The sequence below is a fragment of the Rhinopithecus roxellana genome, chromosome 9, assembly GCF_007565055.1.
Source record: "Rhinopithecus roxellana isolate Shanxi Qingling chromosome 9, ASM756505v1, whole genome shotgun sequence".
Lineage (NCBI taxonomy): Eukaryota > Metazoa > Chordata > Mammalia > Primates > Cercopithecidae > Rhinopithecus > Rhinopithecus roxellana.
The window spans coordinates 11,531,596-11,556,130 of NC_044557.1; the positions used below are offsets into that span (position 1 = coordinate 11,531,596).

General features: G+C 39.4%; 1 protein-coding gene across 46 annotated transcripts in view; it reads left to right on the forward strand.

Moving 5' to 3' along the window:
- Window positions 1-21,976, forward strand: part of ST18 (ST18 C2H2C-type zinc finger transcription factor) — a 308,472-nt gene extending 286,496 nt beyond the window's left edge. For 45 of the 46 annotated variants that reach the window (XM_030938053.1, XM_030938064.1, XM_030938067.1 and 42 more), the window contains 5 exons: window positions 634-855; window positions 6,621-6,709; window positions 14,393-14,496; window positions 16,392-16,535; window positions 19,485-21,976. In XM_030938053.1, the coding sequence (XP_030793913.1) occupies window positions 634-855; window positions 6,621-6,709; window positions 14,393-14,496; window positions 16,392-16,535; window positions 19,485-19,625 (700 nt within the window). In that variant the 3' untranslated portion in view covers window positions 19,626-21,976. The remainder of the gene's footprint in view (window positions 1-633; window positions 856-6,620; window positions 6,710-14,392; window positions 14,497-16,391; window positions 16,536-19,484) is intronic. The other variant, XM_010369142.2, reaches the window with a different exon arrangement.
- The last annotated feature ends 2,559 nt before the right edge of the window (window positions 21,977-24,535 follow it).

The window sequence follows — 24,535 nt, forward strand, 5'->3', positions numbered from 1 at the left end:
AAAGTAGTATTGTGGAAGTGCTATACACTAATAAATATGGCAGCATTTTCCCCTGAAACTTTAATTTTGCTTAAGGAGAAATTATATCTAAATTGAATTCCTTCCTCTAAGGAAGGTCATGGATGATATATGCAGATATACACATAGAAATTTAAGTTGTTTTCTCAACAACAGTTCTAAATGCAATATTTAAACATTTAGAAACCTAAATTCCAATTCTATGAGTAATGTGCTATGTAGCATTTGTCAAGACAGTTAATGTGTTATACCTTTGGTCCTTGGAAGCAACACAACATAGTCCTTATGTGATTGGCTCTAGACCTAAAAAGTGTGGGCATGAACTTGGCTCTACTTCTCATAAAATGGGCGGCAAGTTACCTGAGCTCTCTAAGCCTCGTTATTCCTCATCTGCAAAATGGGATAATAATACTCTCTACCCAGTAGATTGTAGTGAATATTAAGTGAGATAATGCATGAAAATCGCATAGCTCAGAGCCTGCTTATGCAATGCCGTTTTGCTAGTTATGTTGGCATCTTTTATTAAAACTCTATAATTGCATGGCTTGTTCTCTGGAGAGCATAGGACTATCACTGCCTCCTTCCCGGCTGGTAATGTCTCTGCTTTCTCTCTAGATGTCCTGTGATAGGGTGTGATGGCCAAGGTCACATATCAGGTAAATACACGTCACACCGCACAGCTTCTGGCTGTCCTCTGGCTGCCAAGAGACAGAAGGAGAATCCTCTCAATGGAGCCTCCCTCTCCTGGAAACTGAACAAGCAAGAGCTACCACATTGTCCCTTGCCAGGCTGCAATGGGCTGGGCCATGTAAATAATGTTTTTGTCACCCACCGAAGGTAACATGAGTTTTCTGTCTTTTTGTTGTAGTGTTGTGAACGGTTGTCACCTAGGCTGCCTTGGGGAGAGGGTTGTGAACAACCCCCTAAAGGTTGTTCACTGTAACAGTTGAGATATCGTAACATGAAGTCTTGTTATATAGATATTGGATGAGCATGAAGAATGAAAAATGTTATTTTCTCTATTTCTTAAAATTACTACACAGTTTTCAAGTGCTCTAGAAAATGTAGAGTTGGTTTTATTTGTATTCTAAAATATTGCTTAGGCTGCTATTTCTTAACGGTTCAGTCATTAAATGGTTTACTTCAGTTCCAAGTGGTGATATCTCTTCTATTATGTTATATAATTGCAAACTTTCATTTTACATATTTATAGAATTCCCTCTGTCTTATGGACTGGCTCAATTTGGGGCCAAAATTGTAGTTACTTTGCTACTGGGAGGGTGTGACTCATCTGCAGCAGCTAGAAAGAAAATGACACAGTGACTGCAAAGTGAGCAGCAGGATACAGGAGATCTGGAAACCCTTTTATAGTTCCCAGTGACTGAATTCCTTTACCACCGAGTGTCACGCATTCAACCAAGCCCTTTGTTGGGCAATAGTGATCTTTGTCCAGCTTTTTGGTTCACATTCCACCTAAAGGAAAAGATTAGAAGCTTCCCTACATATTTCTGCCATCAGTGGGGTCCTGTCTCATCTTTTGGGCCACTGTACATGATGCTGCTTTAAAATCCAATGAAGCTTTAGGAAACCATTGATGTTTTGTATATGAGCAGTGTAAACATTGAGCAAAATTGGGGCTTTTTGAGATTTTGCTCAGTTCTAAAGATATATATGGATGATATCAGAAAATAAAGCCTTCCAGGAATTGCTTGTTTGAAGGTATTTAAATATTCAGTAAAACCTGTTTATGGAGAAAACTTGACTTTTTCAAGTGGTTTATTTTTTGATGGTTTTCAAATGTAGACCTATGTCCACAATAGCACACATTATTTTATTCTGAGTTTGAATTATTATTTCATATTCAGGAACTTCACTCACAAATCAAGTGTGCCTAATGGCACATTTACTGTACAGTAGCTTGACTTCCTTGTGATGACCTCAGTAATATCCATATTGATCCTGATAATGAAATATTAATACTGTACTGTGGTGAGCGCATCCCTCAGTTAGCAATAATGAAGTTATCTTTAAAAATAGTGAAGAAGTTTTAAATGATGATGCCAACGCTTGGTGAGGATGTGGAGCAACAGATACTCCCATACTCTGTAGGTGGCAGAGCAACTGGTAGTGCCACTTTAAGAAGCAAATTGTCTTTAAAGAGTCAAGTTGAAAACTGAACTATGCACTTGCCCCAGCACACAGCCAGACTGATGCCCAGAGGATCTCTGTGTATGAGAACCCGGAGGTCTGTCTGACCACATCTGAGCAGTGCTGCTCTACTAAATCCATGCTGGAAACAGCCTTGGTGCCCACTAACAGTGGAGTGGGGAAATAAGTAGTGCTTATTGGTGGTGGTACATGCTTGTGGTCCCAGCTACTCAGGAGGCTGAGGCAGGACGATTGCTTGAGCCTGGGAGTTTGAGGCTGCAGTGAGCTATGATTGCTCCCCTGCACTCAAGCCTGGTGATAGAACAAGACCCCATCTCTAAAAAAAGAATATCCTTTAAACTGCAAATACACATCGTAGGTAGCTGTTTACATATTATGTATTTCGTAATGAGAGAAAGAAAATTCTGATTTCAAAAACATAGGCTGCAATATTAATGCCAAGGTACTATTTTCTTTCTTTCTTTCTTTTTTCATTTTCTTTTTTTTTTTTTTTTTTGAAACAGAATCTCACTCTGTCACCCATGCTGGAGTGCAGTGGCTCAGTCTCGGCTCACTGCAACCTCTGCCTCCCCAGTTCAATGATTCTTCTGCCTCAGCCTTCTGAGCGGCTGGGACTACAGGGGCACGCCACCACACCAGGCTAATTTTTTTATTTTTAGTAGAGGCGGGGTTTTGCCATGTTGACCAGGCTGGTCTCAAACTCCTGACCTCAGGTGATCTGCCCACCTTGGCCTCCCAAAGTGTTGGGATTACAGGCATGAGCCACCGCACTCAGCCTCCAAAGTTTTATTTTCTAGGAGATGGAAAGCAGTGAAGAATGTAGACAAAGGTAATTCAGATTTCAGCATTCTTGACTCAAAAGCTCTCTTGCAATTTAAAATATTTAAGAAATTGGATTTAATTTGGGGTATTCTCTTTAAGGTGGAATGCTCTTTCTTTTCTATGTGTAGAATTTAATGGAATTGAATTTCTCTTGTGATTTCAAATATTTAAGAGACTGTATTTAATGTGGGGTATTCTCTTTAAGGTGGAAAACTCTCTCTTTTCTGTGCATATAATTTTTTTTTTGAGATGGAGTCACACTCTCACCCAGGCTGGAGTGCAGTGGTGCTATCTCAGCTCACTGCAACTTCCGCCTCCCAGGTTCAAGCAATTCTCCTGTCTCAGCCTCCCACGTAGCTGGGACCACCATACTCACTTAATTTTTTGTATTTTTAGTAGAGGCGGAGTTTCACCATGTTGGTCAGGCTGGTCTCAAACTCCTGAACTCAAATGATCCGCCCACTTCGGCCTCCCAAAGTGCTGGGATTACAGGCACGAGCCACTGTGCCAGGCCTATGTATAGAATTTAATGGAACAATATCGCAAAACACCTGGCTTATGCCTGGCACACAGTAGGGGTTCAACACAGATGATTGCCTTTCCTGTTTGTGAAGATAATATTAAGCCTATGTGTATATATGCAGGATGACTTATATGACTTGGAATATAACTCACAACTGGCTTTTATATGTTACAAATTTGGTTCTGAAATCTCTGAGGTTGTTCGTATTCTTTCCCATCACTTGCTACCTAAAAATAGCTGACATGTATTTGGGGTTCTCACCCATAGACAGCACTGTTATAAGTGGCTTGCATGGTTTATTCCTTTAAACCTTTACAAAACCCTGTGAACTACAGGTATTATAATTATCCTCAGTTGACAGAAGATGAAACAAGCATAGGAAAGTTATGGAATTGCTTTGAATACAGGTTGGCATGCTAGAGCCAGTGTCATCCTGCTTCCCCTAAGGTTTAATGATGGGTCCTCACCATGGGCTAGGCACCAAGCTGAGGTGTCACAGGCACCAGTGCATAGACATTTTCTCAACCAAAATGGGAATAATTACAAAACACACTTTGTAGGATGGTTAAGAACAATTTGACCCACACACTATATCCATATTATATTTATGTAATAACTACTTTCAAACCTTGCTTTAAATCTCTATATGACAAAATATTTCCTTTGAAAAAAATAGCAATCTGAGAAGATAACTGATATGTTAAAACACACACACACACACACACACACACACAATTATGGATATTTGTAGCTTTAAAATCAGAAGTCCTGTGATTGATAGAACTCATTTAGTGCTATGCCATATCTTTGTGATTTTATTGAAGCTTATTAATATATTGTAAGCAATTATGTTCACGACATACATTGTATCACCTGCTATTTTGCTTTAAGAAGGCAGAGGAAGATATAATTTAAAATTGCAGCTGGGCACCGTGGCTCACGCCTGTAATCCCAGCACTTTGGGAGGCCAAGGCGGGCAGATCACTTGCCGTCAGGAGTTCGAGTCCAGCCTGGCCAATATGGTGAGACCCTGTCTCTACTAAAAATACAAAAATTAGCCAGGTGTGGTGGTGCGCACCTATGATCCCAGCTACTCAGGAGGCTGAGGCAGGAAAATTGCTTGAGCCCAGGAGGTGGAGGTTGCAGTGAGCCAAATTGTACCAGTGCACTTCAGCGTGGGTGACTTAGTGAGACTCTACCTCAAAAAAAAAAAAAAAAAAAAAAAAAAAAAAAAAAAAAAAAAAAAAAATCCCTCACTATGTCATAATAGAATGGTAATTTTGGTCAAAACCATAGAAGGCACATTTTTTTTCTGCCGTTCCAATGTGGAGCCAAATACCTCAGCCTCTTAACATCTGCCTTCAAAAGGAAAAAGAACTTCTAAAATGCTTTTCCTGCCCATTTTTTTTTTAATTTAAGATTCATTTTACATTCTGGAAGATATGAAAACTCTGCATTGGAAGATACAAAATCAAGTGGCATTTTGGAAGCAAAGCCTCTCTTTCATAACTATATTCTTTGCTTCTAAGTCATGTAATTATTGATGGACGCTTCATTAACTTTTCCACAACACTGTGTCACCCTGAAAGTTTTCCGGCATGTTGTCTGAACAGAGTAAATCCTTTAAGGGTGAGGATCAGAGAAGTTCTAATGCGATATTAATATCCATTATGTTACAAATGGACTTACTAAAGGTCACCTTTGAATATCCAGTTTGCCAAATAAATATTCATGATTATTTTCTCAGAATACAATATGTGACATAAAACAAGACAGACGTGCAAACTCCCCGTAAAACAGATAATGAAACTTTTATAGGCCACAATTGACAGTGAGAAGCTTCTGAAAATAGAAGACACAGTTTCCAAGTTGAGTTTGTGCTTTTCATTATTTTCTTTTTCTGTGTAGAAAGATGTATAGCTTATCAAATTAGGCAAACTGCATACCCTTTTCTATATATGTAATAGCACATGTCTATTATTTTTCATATTTCATAGACTCAGTGTAGAATAATTAGTATTCTTGAAAAAATACAGTAATTAAGCACACATTTTTTAAGGGCTTTGCTTCAGAAATATTTTCTTTCACTCTGCCAAATGTCCCAAGCTTCAGGGTGAAATGATTGCTTTATAGATGAGTTGTAACTAACTTTCTGCAGAAAAAAAGACTTTAAATGACTGATTATGAGCATCACTATTTTGATCTAAAAATTGTTTCTACGAAAACACAGCAAGATTGCAAAAGAATTAATGGCTGGATAGAACAACAAAATTATCTGATCATAAATGATGAAAAACAAGTTTTCTTCAATGTTGTCATTTATCATGCTGGTGCAATTTAAATAAAACAGATGACATTAAGGGAAAGAAACCCTGCTGAAGAGTGCCACTGCTAAATGGAAAGGGTTGGAAACACCACTGCAGTGTAATAGACTGCCTCTGCAGTGATTGCCTCTGAATACACTTGTGGCGGCTCCTCTTATTCTCCTTCCAGGGTAGAGATTTTTTTTTTTTTAATGAAAAATGTTGTAAAAGTTAAAGAAAAAAATTAAAAGCTTTCCCATAACCAAACTGAATTTGCCATGGGGGCGTGGGATAGGACTTTATTTTGGCTTGGATTAATTTGAGTAATTCTATAAAGATCAAGGAACACTTTACATAAAGGCAGGAAGAACTAGATTCTGCTTTATTACTCATGGAATTTTGACTAATTGGAAACAATTCTTATTCATAATATGCATGTACAATTTCACATTTACAGAAAATAAAGTAACCACTACTAAACAAAAGAACTTACTTAAATGCAGATGAATAGCAATTTAACAAAATAAATTAAATAATAATTGTGTGTCAGCAGTAACTATTTGTACCTTGATTTAAGGAAAGAAAGAAAAACATTTTACATTATTTGAGGGCACTTTGCCTTTGCTTTAATGGGTGTGTATTCATTACTCTCTACAAAAAGACTATGGGTTATAATGTAATTAATTGGCAGCAAAAACAGAAATAGTAGGTTGTGAATAAAACATCTTAATGCTTATAAGAAATAATATACATCTCATACATTAGTACAATTTCTATTTTCACAGCTTGTCTGGATGTCCTCTCAATGCACAAGCTATCAAAAAGGGCAAGGTTTCTGAAGAACTCATGACCATCAAGCTCAAAGCAACTGGGGGTAAGATCACAGGGCTGGCTGTCACCACCTCCTCCAGGGTGTAGACCCTGGCTCCCTAAAGGGTTTCGTGTGTCAAAGTATTCACTAGATGGGAAGCGTAATTTTAATGTATAAGAAGAAAGGTTTCCTCAGATTTGAACTAAAATTATAACCTTGTTTAAAAAACAATTTTTTGGTGTCTTCCTTATTTTTAAATAAGGAGTGATCTCCAACAGAGAAAGTCAGGCTGTGGGGTATGATGGATTAAGATACACTGGTGGTTGGCAGGGCATGCCGGTTCATGCCCATAATCCCAGCACTTTGGGAGACCAAGTATAGAGGATCGCTTGAGGTCAGGAGTTTGTGACCAGCCTGGGCAACACAGCCAGACCGCATCTCTTAAAAAAAAAAAAAAAAAAAAAAAAAAAAAAATAGCCCAGTGTGGTGCTGCACACCTGTAGTCACAGTTACTCTGGAAGCTGAGATGTGAGGATTGTAGAGCCCAGGAGCCCAGGATCGAGGCCGATGTAGTAAGATATGATAGTGCCACTGTACTCCAGCCTGGGCAACAGCAAGAGAACCTATCTCTAAACAAAATAACAGCAACAAAGATACACTAGTGGAAGCTGTGTCCTTCAGTCTCTCTCACGTGTATGTTCTCTCTCTCGTGTGTGTTGGTGTGTACGTGTGTGTGTGTATGTGCACATTTTTCTGGTATAAATCCGCTATAAAAATTCAGGAAGCAATTTCTGGCATCTGTATTTGAATCCTTCAATTGTGTTCTTCTGTGCTCAACATGATATTTTTATAGAGATTCTGGAAGGTTTGGATTTAGCATCCAGATCTTTACCTAAGTCTACATTTCCCTAGATATTTCCTCAGTGTCAATCCGCTTTCCAAGTTCAGAGATACAGCTCCTGAGTTCTCTGTTTGTATCCTCCAATTTTCCTTTGATTCTTGAATGCATTTCTTGAGATTTCTAATCAGCATTATCTGGGGCCTGTGTTGTTTTCCATCAAAGATCATTCCAAAGCATTTGAGAAACAATGGCAGAGCAATTATTTTGCTCTGGAGACTTCATTTGATGGCATCTTTGGCACATGACTAGAATTGAGCTGGGGACTTTCACTGTTGTTACTTTCCCTGAAAGCAATGCTCAATCTTTTTAACTTGTGTGTGTGATTTTTAAAAAGAAGATATGCGGTATCTAAGGGAGGGAAAGCACTCGAGCTTCCTACTGTTTCCCTCCGAGGGCTTCATCTGCTTTATTTAAAGCGGTCCTTGGCGGGGGTGCTCTCCCTCCATGGGTCCTCACCACTAAGCGCCGAAGGAGGGGAGTGTACACGCAGAGGAGGAATAAAGCCCCGGCTGCCAGGGACAGGCCTGCCTCCTCCCGTCTTTCCAACATTCACATGCTCAGTAAAAGAGCTTTTCCCTAGATGTTCTGACTCCTCCTTGGAAATACTCCCCATTCCCTAAATACCTCTAAGTACATATGCAGTGAAATTGGGACAATTTAATGTGTATTTGTTTATCGTCCCATTTCAAATAGTATTTAAAGGATAAGGACTGCAAAGCTACATGAACTTTTTTTTAAATGCTGGTTAAAAATTTAATTAGGCCAGGTGCAGTGGCTCACGCCTATAATCCCAGCACTTTGGGAGGCCGAGATGGGCAGATCACAAAGTTAGGAGATCAAGACCGTACTAGCCAACATGGGGAAACCCTATCTCTACTAAAAATACAAAAAAATTATCCGGGTGTGGCGGCATGCACCTGTAGTCACAGCTACTCGGGAGGCTGAGGCAGGAAATTGCTTGAACCCTGGAGGCAGAGGTTGCAGTGAGCCAAGAAAGCACCACTGCACTCCAGCCTGGGCAACAGAGTGAGACTCTGTCTCAAAACAAAACAAAAAAAAATTAATTCAAAAATGAGACAAAGGAAAGTTGAAGATAAGAATGCAAGACGGAGCAAGCCTGAGGACACTAAGACGTGTGTGAAGAGTCGTTTCTTGCTGGGTAAATAAGGATCGCAAATTTGACCTTGCCTTTTAGAAGTCAACAACAGAAGAAAGCTATAATCGCCATGTGGATCATGTGGTAGTAAGTAAATTCAGAGCAAAACTCCTTCTGGAACCCAGTGCATGAAGAAAATATTTCCTATGAGTTCTCATTAGGAGAACACCAATACCATCCATACTCTAAACAGAATATAAATTACAAGGCCACTCCTAACAAAGATAAAAACAAAACAGTCCTCTGGCGTCATTACATCAAATTGTGATGGAGCTTTGCAGGGGGCCAGCAGCAGGTGGTCTGTCGGAACCCACAACAGACTTGCACAGAGACCCAGGAGCAGCAGGGCTGAGCACATACACTTCAAAGGGTCCCTATACTCTAGCATCTTCAACTGAGCTTTCAAAAAATATAGAGCAGCAGCGAGCTGGATTGAACCCATTGACAAGTGTCAGGGTGCAGTCATTCTATGTGGACAGGTAACTAACTGGAAAAGTACACGTTTTACAATCCAAGAAAGTAGAGGCTGATGCTCTGTAAAGCTTAAGAACTTACCATGACTTTGCATGAGAAAAAGTCCACCTGAATTCAGGTCCGTGGTTCGTTGAAGGTCGAGAAGGACCTAAAGTGATTTGGGGGCCTTCTCTAACAATGCTGTGCCTCATGATCCCTTACCTTAAAGTGAGGCCGCAATGACTGTTCTCTGGATGATCTTCAAAGTAGATGTAAATGAACACACCTTCAGACATTAAAAATATCAAATCAAATTGCAATGGAATATAAAGTGCATATGGCTTTAACTTTAGCATACTATATTAATTTAAACTAGGTACAAATCATTCATGCAATTAGTTGAATTAGATAATATTTTAGGGGAATATTATGCACAAGTCAGTTTAAACATGGAGAGTCTATGTCAAAAAATGTGTACATTAATTTTAGAATAATTGATCCTTAGTTCTCCATCCTTGCCGTAATTAAATTGCCATGTTAATTTTTAAAGACCTTTACTAGTCCTTGATAATAAAATTAGGCCGTCTGTATAAGAGAGAATGCCAGTCCTTCTGTGCTTTGTAGAAACAAGCAGAAGTTATGATAATTGGTCTATGTATATGGTCTTGCATTTAGGAGCTCCTTCTAGCTCTTCTCATGTTACAAAATAGTGTGTCCTAAACATTGTTATATATCGTTTCTTTCTGGATGTTAACTCTCCTCACTCTTTTAGTAACTAAATAGCCTAATTTACATTAATTCATTTTCCCCTAACAATTTTGTTGTGTAAACCCAATTTAAAAATAAAAGTTCAGCTGGGCACAGTGGCTCACACCTGTAATCCCAGAACTTTGGGAGGCCGAGGAGGGTGGATCACGAGGTCAGGAGTTCAAGACCAGACTGGACAACATGGTAAAACCCCGTCTCTACTAAAAATACAAAAAAAAAAAAAAAAAAAAAAAGAAAAAGAAAAAGAAAAGAAAACAAACAAACAAAAAACCATTAGTCGGGTGCTGTGGCAGGTGCCTGTAATCCCAGGTACTCAGGAGGATGAGGTGGGAGAATAGCTTGAACTCAGAGGGCAGAGGTTGCAGTGAGCCGAGATCGAACCACTGCATTCCAGCTTGGGCAACAGAGTGAGACTCCATCTCAAAAAATAATAATAAATAAATAAAAGTTCACTCAAGAAATATGATAGAATTTGTTTGAAATATGATAGAATCGCTTCATTTGTATAATATGAAAAAAACATAACTATAGGACTTAAAGCCTCTTATAAGTTGAGAATACCTGCTCTATACAGGTATATACATAACTTGCATAACTATACAGAATATAAAGAAAATATAATACATGACATAATCCCCAAATATGCAAATTAGGCACAGATTAGTACCAACTAAACATTAGAATTACTAAATAAAAGAAAGCATAATCTCTTGCTTTTACATAGATGAATTATATAAAGAATCAAAGTCGCTGAAGAGTTAAGCAAAATATTTAGCGGAGGCTAGGTGCAGTGGCTTACGCCTGTAATCCCAGCACTTTGGGAGGCAAGGTGGGTGAATCACAAGGTCAAGAGATGGAGACCATCCTGGCCAACATGGTGAAACTCTGTCTTTACTAAAAATAAAAATATTAGCTGGGCATGGTGGCGCACGCCTGTAGTTCCAGCTACTCAGTAGGCTGAGGCAGGAGAATTGCTTGAACCTGGGAGACAGAGGTTGCAGTGAGCCAAGATCATGCTACTGCACTCCAGCCTGGTGACAGCGTGAGACTCTGTCTCAAAAATAATAATAATAATAATAATAATAATAATAATAATAATAATTTAGTGGATAGTTTATATGGTTTCCTTGATCATCAGCCATACCTAGCTAGTCCAACACCCTACTAGAAGTATGTCTGTAAACATCAGGGCACACATTTTACTGATACTTCCAAAACAGATGAAACATCTATGAATAAAGATAGCATTTTCATGGTTAAAAGAACATATTTTGGAACCGGAGAGCTTATGTTTGAATCCCCGCTGTACCACTTACTTTGTACCTTGGTTTCCCATCCACACTTTGAGGTAATAAATGTTTCTATCTCATGGTTTTTAAATGAGGATCATATGAATTAATATTCAGAAGTGCAGAGTGAAATCCAAAGGTTTTTAAAGACTGTGTGCATGGAGAGAAGTTTGACAGATAAGTGACTCAGTGGAAACAGAGAAAGTGATATGTTAACAGGAAATATTACAAAGAAATTGGTTGCATTTATCCTGTGGCTAAAATAGCTCTCCAGATCCCAGAAATTATAATAAAAACATTAATTCCTTCATTGATTAATTCTATGAGCATGTATGGGGAGCCTGTTACATATTAGATCCCATGACACTGTTTCTTTTTTGAGATCTCATCTTATGATCTTCCCTCACAAGCTCCAGACATCTTCCAAATGGCCCCATCTTGATTAGGAGTCTGGGGTGTCTTCAGGAACATTGGCCCTCAGGGAAACATAATCGTAACGTAATCCCAGAACCAAGAATCCAGGCTGTCACTTAAAACAGTCTTCTCACAAGCACTCATAACTTAGCCAAAATTGAACTTTTATTTATCCTACTGCAAGTTTCATCCCCCCAGTCTGCCTTATCATAGAGACAGCTCTACAGTTGCCCACCTGCTCTGGCAGAAACAAGCAGTCGGGGTCGATTCCTCTCTTCTCTCGCCCCCTACCTCCAGCCCTCACAAGTCCTGAAAATTCTGCCTATAGATTAGGTCTTGAGTCTGTCTCATGCTCTTGGCCTCACTTCCCTATACCCAGCCAGGACTCCAGCAATCATCTCCCCATGGGTCTTCAGGCTTCTGCTCTGTCTCTTCTCCAATCTATCCTCTACTCAAAACTCCAAATTACGTTTGTGAAAAGTCAACTCGATCATCCCAGATCCCCTACTAAAACTCTTCCCTGGCTCCTGTTGCACTTGGAATAAACCTAAGCTCCCAGGATGTCCCCATGGCCTGCTCCCACCATTCACTGTCTTGCTGTCCATGGGGCACCCACTCCCTTCCCAGTTTGGGCTCTGGACTTCCTCCCTCCTCTTGGATGCTCAACTCCTGGCTGGTTTTTCACAGGACTGCCTCCTTCTGATCTTGAAAGTCTTGAAAGGAGTGCATCTTCTCCAGTGAAGGGCTCCCCAGCACCCTCTGTGCTTCCTTCAGAGCACTTCATGTTTTACAAGCATCTCCTTGGTTTTTGTCTGCCTCACCAGATATTATGTAAGAAAATAGCATTCTTTGAGGTGGAATTTTACCGTAAAAAGACAGAAAAGAAAAACAATATGTCAAAGAAATTTATAGCAATAGAAGTTTTCAATTGCTCAAATCAGAAAAATTTCAAGTGCTGATAGCACTCCAAATACCTGTTTCATTGAGGATCCAGATATTTCAGTCCTTTATTCCCCAGTTCTTACCCGTCAATTGTCTGAAAGGAGATTCCTGTACCAGTGCACCAACCGGTAAAATACGGTGCTCCAAGATGCAGTGCAATTCTCCAGACACAGCCGGACAGTGCAGAATGAATCCTGAGTCCCAGATACTATAGTTCCATGAGTATGGTCCTGGGTAACTGTTGGTTGTTTTCTTAGTAGCCATGTCATACTGTTGACTCATATTCAGACCGGTCTAGCTACTAAGATACCTAAGTCTTATATGTTGGTTTGTTTTCCTTTTTTCATTAAATCTTAGAGCCCAGAGTTATATCAATCTTATGATACACTCTCTTCATTGGTCCATGCATGGCTCACTTTATCAAGTAGTTACTTTTAATAAAGAGTAAGTACCCACAGAATAGCCATCTGTTTTATCATGCTGTATGTGATGTAACTTTCGGCTTACTTTTTTTCTCTTCCCACTAAATTACTAAGAGTCACCCATGTTGTTTTTGGTGGGCATGTGCCTTCCTTTCAAGTTTTGCTTTTGGCGAGCAATACTGCTGCGTACACCTTATGCATGCTTCCTGTATACAACCATTTGTTTTGGGTGTGTACCTAAGGAAGAAATTGGAGGATCATAGAGAATGTGAGCATCCACCTTCAGGAGGTAATGGATTATTTCCCAAAGTAGTCACCCTAGCAAAGTATAAGAGCCCAGATCTCTTTCAAACCAATTGTCAGGCCAAGTACCCTTTATCCTGCTCTCATGAAATTGCTCCTATGAAGTCTCACTGTGGAAGTTCACATGTCCCTCTTCATTGTCACTCTGGTTCAGACTCATTCTTCTAGGAGATAAAATTACCTCCAATCCTGCTCTCGCATCCTTAATATTAACTACCTTCCCTGGGTCCTTGAAACCTGTCAAATGTAGTCATACTCCTTCTACAAAGTAATCATGGGAAATAACCACCATTCATTGAGAGCCTGTGGCATGTTTAGCGCTCTACATTTTATTGCATTCATTCTCACAGTGTAGATATCATGCCTATTTTACAGAAGAAGAAACTGAAGCACAAAGAAGATAAGTAAGTTGCCCATGTTCAAGAACAGGATTCAAACTCCCAAGCTGATGTCCTTCCCCCTAAATTACATTTTCCTCATCCATGTCCATGTGGAAGACTCTGCCAATGTGTCTCTGGACTCTAATTCACCTGCCAGCAGCCCCGGAGCTCTGCCTCCAGTCATGGTTCCTAAGGTCTAACTCAACTAAACAGATATTTAATTACTCGTCATAAAACTGTCCTTGCAGCATTTTGAATAAGGGAATGCAAGGGCTTTGAGGTTTAATCCCAGCTCTGCCTCTTAATTTGAACTTGGGCAGGTTATTTAACTTCTGTCAGTGATTCCTGAGGCCTCACTTAATTAACCTCTCTTGGCTTGGTGTCTTTATATGTGAGGAGGATATAATGGAGTGAGTCTCGCTGTAGGGTGTGGTGAGATGTAATTGAAGACACATATACAAACACGCCTGGTAGCACCCCTGGGACATAACTGAGCTACATGCAGCGGTGGCACTTTTCTACTCTCTCTTTTCTTTCTTACCGAGAAATTAAATGTGCAATTTCTCTTATCCACTTTTTCAGAATCCTGGATATGCATTGTTTTGGTAAAAACACTTCAAATGGAAGTCTCATTTTCAAGTAGCAAATCACATATTAAACATATGACTCAATTGTTAACAGTTTTCAGTTTGAACTAAGGTAGTCTTACTCTTTACAGGAATAGAGAGTGATGAAGAAATTAGGCATTTGGATGAAGAAATAAAGGAACTGAATGAATCCAACCTTAAAATTGAAGCAGATATGATGAAACTTCAGACCCAGGTAAAAAAATAAAAGTAATTCATGATCCTTAATCTTTGGTGGAAACAAAACATTGAACTTTTTAAAGCTTGTGTGAAAATATATCTTAGAGTCAATATGCTGAGTGTTTCTAGACTCCATAATTATTGTAAAATTCTGAATAGCTGGATCACCCCAGGTTACCATTTATTCAGTAGCTGTGGGCAAGCTGTCTCCTGTTTTTGCCCTGGTGGCATCAAAGGTTTCATAAGCAAACAAGGCAGATTATCCTATAATCAAACAGTCTGGTGGAGCACATAGTGCATTAGAAAAAAAAATGTGATGAAAAGGTAAGAATCCTTGGTTTCATTCAAAATTCAAGTAAAATATAGCAACTTTTTCATTTAATGTTTTTGGAACACCTCTGAATGTGTAAGTATTTATTAGAAACAGATCTTACTGAACATTTTCTTGAGCAAATTCTTTACCTAAAAGCCCAAGTAATTTCTCAATTCTGCATTCTTCTTTGTGATGTCTGCCTCATCCCCTGGAAATTAACAGTTCAGTCCAAGATTTTTAAAACACGAATCATAACTCTCTTGCAACAAGTTAGCAGCAAAAGAATGAGACAGAGAATAGGACTGAGTATCTTTCTCCCTTTCCCTGCAGGGGATTTTTATACCACCGTGATTACCGGATCTCTTGGAAGTCCTCACACAACAGCTTAAGACAAAGGGTTTTAATCCATCTGAAATTTTGGTTTCCTTACCCAGAGTGACCATTGTTGCCATCATCAATTAATGGCCATCTGGTCCACAGATTGATACTTTTGTCTAGAAATCATGGGAATTCCTCTAGAAAACCATTAGCAAAGAGCACAAAGGCCTCTGCCCTCCTGAGACTTATCGTCTAGAAGGAGGAAGCGACAATAAACAAAAAAGTCATAAATGATCAATTATGTTGTATGCTAGAATGGCAGGGGGCTGGGTGAGTGGCTGTATTTCAATAGTTAATAGGACCACCAGCTGCCAAGGAGAAGAAAGGCATCCGCAAAGATTTGAGGAGTGAGGGAGTTGGCCAAACAGGTATGGAGAAAGAGTGTTTCAGACAGAAGAAACCCCGCAAGCGCAAAAGCGCTCATCATGAGAAGGTCTGGGGATTTGAGAAACAGCAAAGAGAAATGTGGTCGCAGGTGAGTGAGCTGGGTGGGGCAGGTCACAGGAGAACAGTCTCAGATGCAACAGGGCAGCTCACATGGGGCATCTTAGGCCATTTTAAAGACCTTGGTTTTTATTCTGAATGTATGCAGAACTGTAGCACAGTTTTGACCCAGCGAGTAACATCATCCTCTCTGATTGACATGCTGACTTGCATTTTAAGAGGCTCATCTTGGTGGCTGTGTTGAGGAAAGGCTGAGAAGAGATTAGATGGGGTAATGGCAGACACAGGGCCACGCACGAGAAGGCAGCATAGTCACACTGGTGACTGGGCCCAGGGGGCAGCAGTGTAGAGGGGACAGTGGTCCCATCCTGGATATTTTGAAGGAGGCGCCAGTGGAGGAGAGGTATGAAAGAAAGAGTCATGGGGGATCTGTACTTAAGTTGAGTTGCTGCTGGCTGGAAAAGGGAGACAGCGGATGGAGCAGGTTTGGGGAAAATAGCAAAGTTTACTTTAAGCATGTTGAGTTTGAGATATCCATCATATAGCCACATGGAGAAGTTTCACAATTCCTGAGGAAGTCTGGGCTAAAAATGAAAATTTGGGGATTTGATTCCAGCACTTCAAACAATCCAATGGGGCTGCAGCTTCACGCTGAGAAGTTGCATGCATGCATCTCTTAGTGTTCAGATTCACTTGGTGCGTTTTCTTTCAGGGAGAAACCTTTTGTGCTCCTTCCAAACTCCACTACTCACATTCCTAAGTTATTTCTGTTGTAGATCACGTCCATGGAGAGCAACTTAAAGACGATAGAGGAGGAGAACAAACTCATAGAACAGAACAATGAAAGTCTGCTAAAAGAGCTGGCGGGTCTGAGCCAAGCTCTCATTTCAAGCCTTGCTGACATCCAGCTTCCACAGATGGTAAGTTCAAGGCCAGAACTTTGCTGTTCCATTACAAGCATTTGCAGTGTCATCATGCATTTACCGACAGGGTTGCCACGACTGAGCTTTGAGGAGACCTGTGAGCAGTCGCAGAGTGACCACACTTCATCACAGTCTGGCTTGGAGTAATCTCCCTCTCTGGGAACATGGTAGATACATTTATTTAAATTATATTAAGGCCAAGAATTTTTTAGAAGCCAAAGTCATTTAAAACCAAAGGTTTTTTTAAAGCTCGGTTCATAACGTCATGCGAAAGTTGAATGGGCAAAACTCCCTCAGTGAACATGTATTTCCAAGTAGAAGATTCCATATCTTATAAAATCTGAGACCACTATTTGCATTATCCACCCAACTCAAGAACTGTAATCAAAAATGTTCAATTCCCAATGGACTAGGTGCTTTCTTCATATGGAAGTATGAAGAACCTACTTCAGTTCTCCTCATATAAAATAAAAACAAACAACAACAAAAAATGAGCAAGGAATCCTCGTTTTCAAAATCGAAGCATGTCTTTCAGGTATGCAACTATAGTCCTCCAACACTTAATAATGGGCACACGTTCTAAGAAATGTGTCCCTTAGGCAATTTTGGCACTGTGTGAACATCATACAGTGAACTTCTGCAAACCCAGATGACAGACCCTACTTTACTTACTGCACACCCAGGCTATATGGTACAGTCTACTGCTCTGAGGTTACCCACCGGAGCAGCATGTTAGTGTACTGAACATTTTAGGCAATTACTAGTATTTGTGTATCTAAACATGGAAAAACATATCTAAACCATAAAAATATGCTATTGTTATCTTATGGGACTACCATCATATATTCAGTCTATCATTGACTGAGATGTTATACATTGCATGACTGTATTTGGAATTCATAGAAAATTAGCTTCTTTTACATATTCTTAAATACAGGCAAATATTTGGAGGAAAGAGTACATTGCTGAATGCTTTTAATTTCCTCAGAACCTAAATTTTTAGAATAATTTTTCCAAAGATGCCAATTTTATATATGAAATTATTTACGGAAGCATCAATGTGATGAAGAAATATAATTGATTTTGGTTGAAACATTAAGCCCCTCAATTTTACCCAAGTTCTTAGCATGGAGTTCTTATCTTAAACAATTCCAAATATGTTTCTTGACTCTCACCTGCCAAAAAATCAATAATGTAATAATGAACACAAAGCAAAATAAATGATGCCACTATGGTAAGGATTAAGATAATTATTCAAAATCATTGTAATGTTATTTATTAACATAGCATAAATCATACTTTGAACATGCATTCCTTAGTATTTTCTTCTTCACCACTGCCATAAAAAATAGGTACTACACAAGTTAACTTGTGCCTTGTGTACTCACCACACAGAGCACTCCAGTGGTGATTTTTAGGGCTGATCACACAAAATGTTACAAAAGCACCAAAGAGCGAGCATTAGTATTCCCATTCCATAGCTGAGGAAATCAGGGCTCAGAGAGTTTACTTAATTTGATCAAGTTTCCAAAGCTAACACAAGGTAAGTGGGCCGGGCCCTGCAGAGTGGCCTTTATCCACTGTGCTTCCTGGGTCCCCATCCCATTCCCTGACTCTCCAAGAAACACAAGGCACAGCAAAGGCAGGAAAGAGGCGGGGACAGAGAATCACGATTGGACAATACTAATAATTTAGATCAGCGCTTTGCTGAGCAGAGCACAACCAAACAGCTTCAAATTTAGAAAGCTTATTTCCTTAAATAGCAACAATAGCACTATACTTTGACATTTAAATGTCCTTTCTTCCAAGCACCTTGCAAAGTAAGTCTCACGCCATGTGTTTTTAAAAAGGAGGGAAAATGGTGGCAACAGAAATGACTGAGTAACATGCCCCTTGTGACATTCATTCCGTTTCACATTTGTGTGAAATTTACACATATCTAGCCTGTGCTCTCCTTAAAGCATCACACTGGGTAAAGGAGAGACCAAAACATACAAAAAGAACAGGGAGGCCAAGTACAGTGGCTCACGCCTGTAATCTCAGCACTTTGGGAGGCCGAGGCGGGTGGATCACCTGAGGTCAAGTGTTTGAGACCAGCCTGGCCAACATGGTGAAATCTCATCTCTACTAAAAATACAAAATTTAACCAGGTGTGGTGGTGCACGCCTGTAATCCCAGCTACTTGGGAGGCTGAGGCAGGAGAATCGCTTGAACCTGGGAGGCGGAGATTGCAGTGAGCTGAGATCACACCACTGCACTCCAGTCTGGGCTACAGTGCAAGACTCTGTCTCAAAAAAAAAAAAAAAAAAAAAAAAAAAAAAAAAAAAAAAAAAAGAATAGGGGATGAATAAATTTAAACTTTGTGAAATTGATATTCTGCCTGCAAAGACTGAGAAATGTAAAAAGTGTATTACAATGATGCCACAGGAGAGAAACAGGTTCAAAGGGTCTGAGGATGGAGGAGGAAAATTTTCCATCACAACTGTTACTGAGTAACTTGCTCAAATTTAAATTCCTTAAGTTTCTGCCCAGTGCTGTTAAAGTCACCATTTAGTACAAGCAACCCTTCCCAGCCTCACAATTATTCACCTTCCACAAACAGGAGTCTCTGATGTGTAAGGCATGTACAGTCAAGGCTGAGACTGCCTCCCAAGAGAAGTAGAAAAGTTTTGTGGAGTCCGAGTCCACAGCCAGACATATACTTTATGTGCTCCATATCAACCCCAAATACTGTACAAATCAGTCACATTTGTCTCCCGAATTAAGAGTGAACAGATGAATCCCGCACACACTCCATCTCTCTCCATCTCCTGCAACTCCGGCAGCCATATGCACCCTTGCCTTCCCTCCCGACTCCCGGATCACAGGTCTTCGATGTCACTGGGTCCTTCTTTTCCCTCAGCCTGAACCACTGTGATTGGGTCAATGTGTTTTGTCTCCATTTAGGGACCTATCAGTGAGCAGAATTTTGAAGCATATGTAAATACACTCACAGACATGTACAGCAATCTGGAACGGGACTATTCCCCGGAATGCAAAGCTCTACTGGAAAGTATCAAACAGGCAGTGAAGGGTATCCATGTGTAGGATCACAGCACTGCTGGGCAACAGAAATTACCAACAGCAGCAAACTCCAGATGGATCTGTTAGTGGTTCGTGTACTGCTAAGGCATGGAGGTTGCCGTACTGCATTTACAATTGCAACATTGCACTAATTTTATTTTCCCCAGCTGATATAAAAAGGAAAGAAAAACTATGATAGACTTCTTGGATTAAAAGCAATGCAGTCAATTATTAGATCTTATTTATTTTCATATGATTTTCTTTTATTTCTTCATTGTACTCTTTTTTTGTAAAGTATATGTAAAATAAATGTGACATTTTTATAATTTATTTATTACTAATTGAAGAGTTTTTTTATCTTTTAACTGCGTTTTGAAGTCTGCCATATTTTTACAAGTGTGTTATTAATTTATTTTCCAATAGGATTTAAATAGAAATGCTATTCTTAAGTCATCTTTCTTGCTGGGTTTTAATGAGGAAACAGGAAAGGGTGAAGGAAATCCTTGTCTAAGGACTGCACTATAGTTGAGTTTGATTTTTATTGCACACTTCTTCCCCCACCTTTCACTGGTTTTTGTATTTATAAATGAGTTTGTGGTAAGGTGAGCTGCACACAAGGAATAAGAAGACAAATGGCGCCCACTAGTGGGGAATCCGCACTCACAAAAGCACAGGATGCTGGAAAACAGCCTGCTCAGAATTTGTTAGCAATAATTAAATATAGCAATCAGCAAAGTATTCGACTTGGCTGGACGGTTTTCGTTAATATGAATTATTTATTTGAAATGTTTTAAAGAAACATAAGCTTTTTTAGTGATGCAGATTTATCTGTTTGTTTTTCAAGTCATATCAGATCGTTGGCAACTCGTTTCCCAAGATGAAAAATAAGACTTGGTGTGACCAGCCAGGCTTTCCTGCCATATGTTGATACAATATACAAGTGACAATATTGGTGTAGATTTGTACTTAGCAAATACAAACACATCCAAATGAAAAATTTTGTAGATACCATAGCCCCTGAAATAGCATTTATCTTACTGGGTTGACTGGAAAGGAATGGAAAATATAGTAACACATGAAGAAATGTTACTCCAATCTGAGTGATTACTTCAAACACTGGCAACTTGGGTCTCACCCTCCATAGGAAACAAGACAACATTCAATTTGACAGAAATCTTGCCATAGACCTTCAAGTACTACAAAATATACACACACACTCACACACACAGGCATACTCACACACAGACACACACACACACACACTCATCCACACTTTGAATTGAGCCCACAATCTTGAATTTCTGAATGGGTCAGAGTTTCATAGTTGCTATAGTAAAGGCAATGTCTATTTCAGGGATTGTAAAGAAGTTAAGCATTGTTTTCAAAAGTTTTTTTATATTTATTTTTTTTAAGGAAAAGGTATAGACAACCAGCTAAACTGCCTTTTTGGTGTGCACACACATTTCATGTGCAGACGTGCCTCTGTGTAAATGTACACACGAACTTAGTGTGGGCTTAATTTTCTGTGCTATAAACAAAAGTGTTTATTTTTTATTAACCTCATGGATATTTAGATGGAACGTGATGGCATTCACAGGCTTGATATATTCCACTGTTATTACTGTTACCTGCACAAATGAAAAACAATACTCAATAATAATTCCACTCCCATGAAATTGTGGTCATTGTTATGCATTAAGTGAGGCTTATGTTTGGTTTGGAGTTCATTTGAACTCTTGAATCTTAGTTTAGTGAAGATGAACTGTCTGTTTTAGGTAGAAACGGTGTTTATTTAAAAATCAATTTAAAAAATGAGCTACTATGTGTGCTATCTATTATAAATGGGATACCAAACAAAATTTTCTATTACAGTTATGTACTCACAAACATTTTGCTATACAGTACTTCATGGATGCATACAAATGAGTTCACTTATTACAAAGACAAACGTTTAATTTGCTAAATATTTTAACAAGTTTGTTATATATTTTATTTAATTTAAAAGAAATCTCTTACCAACCTACATATTTATTACTATGATTTACTATGACTTCAGGTTAATTTATTTGTGTTGGCATAGTTTGAGCAGGATGTTTTGTGAAGTATGTTTGTATTTATTTGCCTACTTTGTACTTGAGGTGTTTTGTAATGTGCACTGAATTTGTTTTCTTTTCAACTATGTTAATGATCAATACTGTAAATTGGTCTTTGTAAACAACAAAAAGGCAATGATGTATGCATTTTTTTATTTGAGGTCGTTTGTTTGTATACTGTTTCTCCAAACACTTAATATTTCTTACATCAAAGCAACAAAATTGTGTTCAGTGCTGTACATTTGGTGTATGGTAGGAAATAAAAACTGATAACGAGTTTTGATGTGATCTTTCTCAGGCTGTTATCTAGAGACTAGTATCCCCTTCCCATGGAATCCGCTGTCCAGAACGAGCCCTGGTGAGGTCCCCAGAGTGCACTTGAGCCTGCCAGTCATTCGGAGACATTTCTGTTCTGACAGCTGGCCTGCTTGCCTTAAAGTGGACAGGACTTTTGGCCAGTTGACAAGCTGTCACTGCCTTTGATGTGGCATTCACCTCCAGAAGAGGGAATGCTTTGACATAAGGAAGACCTTTGCTAGGAGTAGCAGCAAATTCACTCAAATCTAATAGGTGGCAAGATACAGGGCCCACCCTCCTGATTCCAAAATTACTTTGGATACGGAGTATATCTCTAGATTCATATAAGCTAAAATTAAAGAAACTTGAATTAAAGAAAAATGATAATAAATTCTTGATAGCACCTCTTCTGCTTATGTGTTCTTTCTATCTAATGTCAAATAGTCATCCTAATTTAATTTTTCAGTTTCTGCCCAGATTCATACATCTCTGGAACAAGTTTCCACCTACATTTGATCTGGTTTAAAAAAAAAAAAATCTATTTAACACATGTAATGAAGCCAAATTGACTGAAGGGAAGTCTGGGTCCAAAGAGGAAAGTCAGAGTTGTACTTGGGAGACCTTCATTTACCAGGAGCCAAAACATAACCATTAATGCACAGTATAGCTTTCATTTAGTCACCACACTCACATGTTGAAGACGCACATAAAATGGATCACAAAACGCAAATCTGCTCAGTCAGGCTCTTAGGTTATCCTTAGCCAAGCATGTGCATCTTGTCCTGATTGGGACTTTTTTTTTTTTTTCTGAGATAGAGTCTCACTCTTGTTGCCCAGGCTAGAGTGCAATGGCACAATCTCGGCTCGTTGCAATCTCCACCTCCCAGGTTCAAGCAAATCTCCTGCCTCAGGCTCCGAAGTAGCTGGGAGTACAGGCGTGCACCATCATGCCCAGCTAATTTTTTGTATTTAGTAGAGACGGGATTTCACCACCTTGGTCAGGCTGGTCTTGAACTCCAGACCTCAGGTGATCCACCCGCCTCAGCCTCTCAAAGTGCTGGGATTATAGGCATGAGCCACCATGCCTGGCCTCTGATTAGGATTTTATACCAACGAGTAGTGTCTACAACTCTGTCAACAACGAGTCATAAGAAGAGCACCAGTCTTACTGGAAATGGTGACTAAGAGTCATCCATTCATCAAAAAGATGTTTACTTGGAACACGTTTATGCCGGGCCCACTTCCTTACTCCCGTGGGAGTTCAGCCTCATGGGAGACAATGAAATAAGTGATGGGTATTTTGGTTTGGGTACACACAGGCTCCTGTGGAAACCATGTGAGGGTTACCTAACAAACCTGGATTTCCAGAAAGAATACTGCTTCTGATTCAGCAGGGCAAGTTTGAGAACAGGTGCCGCAGGCAGTGACAACAGCATTGGCAAAAGTATGGCCATCATCAAGGCAGCAGCTTCACATATTTAAAGCATTGAAAAATTGGTGAGAAGTGAGAAGATGAGAGGCCAAAGCCCAGGTGAGTGGGAAGAGGAGGAGGTCATATTGTAGACTGGCACGCTAAAGAGTTGTAACTTCCACAGACGTCAGCATGTGAAAGAAAAATTTAAAATCAGAGAATGACAAGATCAGATTTTCACTGCAGATCATTTGTTCCAGCAATTCAGACCATTAACATTTCATACATCAGGGCAAGAAAATTGTGTTCAGTGCTGTGTATGTGGGGTATGGTACAAATAAAAACTGGTAAGGAGTGTTGCTGCGATCATTTTCAGGCCAGTGTATAGAGACTATCATTACTATCCCATGAAAAGTCCTGGGGCCTTCAGACATAAGACTAAAACCTTTCTGCTGGAACCAAGGACCCGAATAAAAAGAAGGGGGTGAATAATTTTTTGATTTGCCCCATTAGAAAAAGTTTCAAAAATTAACTTGTTATGGTACATAAGTATTTTATTAATATTTGTAAAAACTAATGTTTTCTACATCTCTTTTCACACATCACATTCATTTTATTGTGGTCTGGGAAAAGTGCCCTGCTATTTCCTCTCATTATTCAGCAGATAATTATAAAGCAAGCAGATTTAATTGGCTAATAACTATCCACGCTGTCAGACACAATCAATGATGTTTTGTATACTTCATCTCACAAAATGTATCAAGCAAATATCACCATACACAATTAAACTGATGAGGAAACTAGTGTTTAGCAAAGTTAGTAACTTGCTCAAGACCATAAAACTAGGCAACAATGCAGCCAGGATTCCACCTCAGATGTGTTTGATTAAAGCAAGGCAAGTCCCTTGTCACTATTTTTACAAAAATAATTCTATTGTGGATAGTCCTTCTCTAATGAGGACAATAGCAGGACTCACTGACTTGCACATTTAGAAATAAGTGAGCCCCGTGTAGACCTCTCGACCGTGTAGATGCTCTAACCAACAGGATCTGTCTCATCACCTGTCAGATGTAGTTTCATCTGGAGGACAGAAAATAAGAATGAGGTAAGATTGAGATGCATGCCAGCATCCA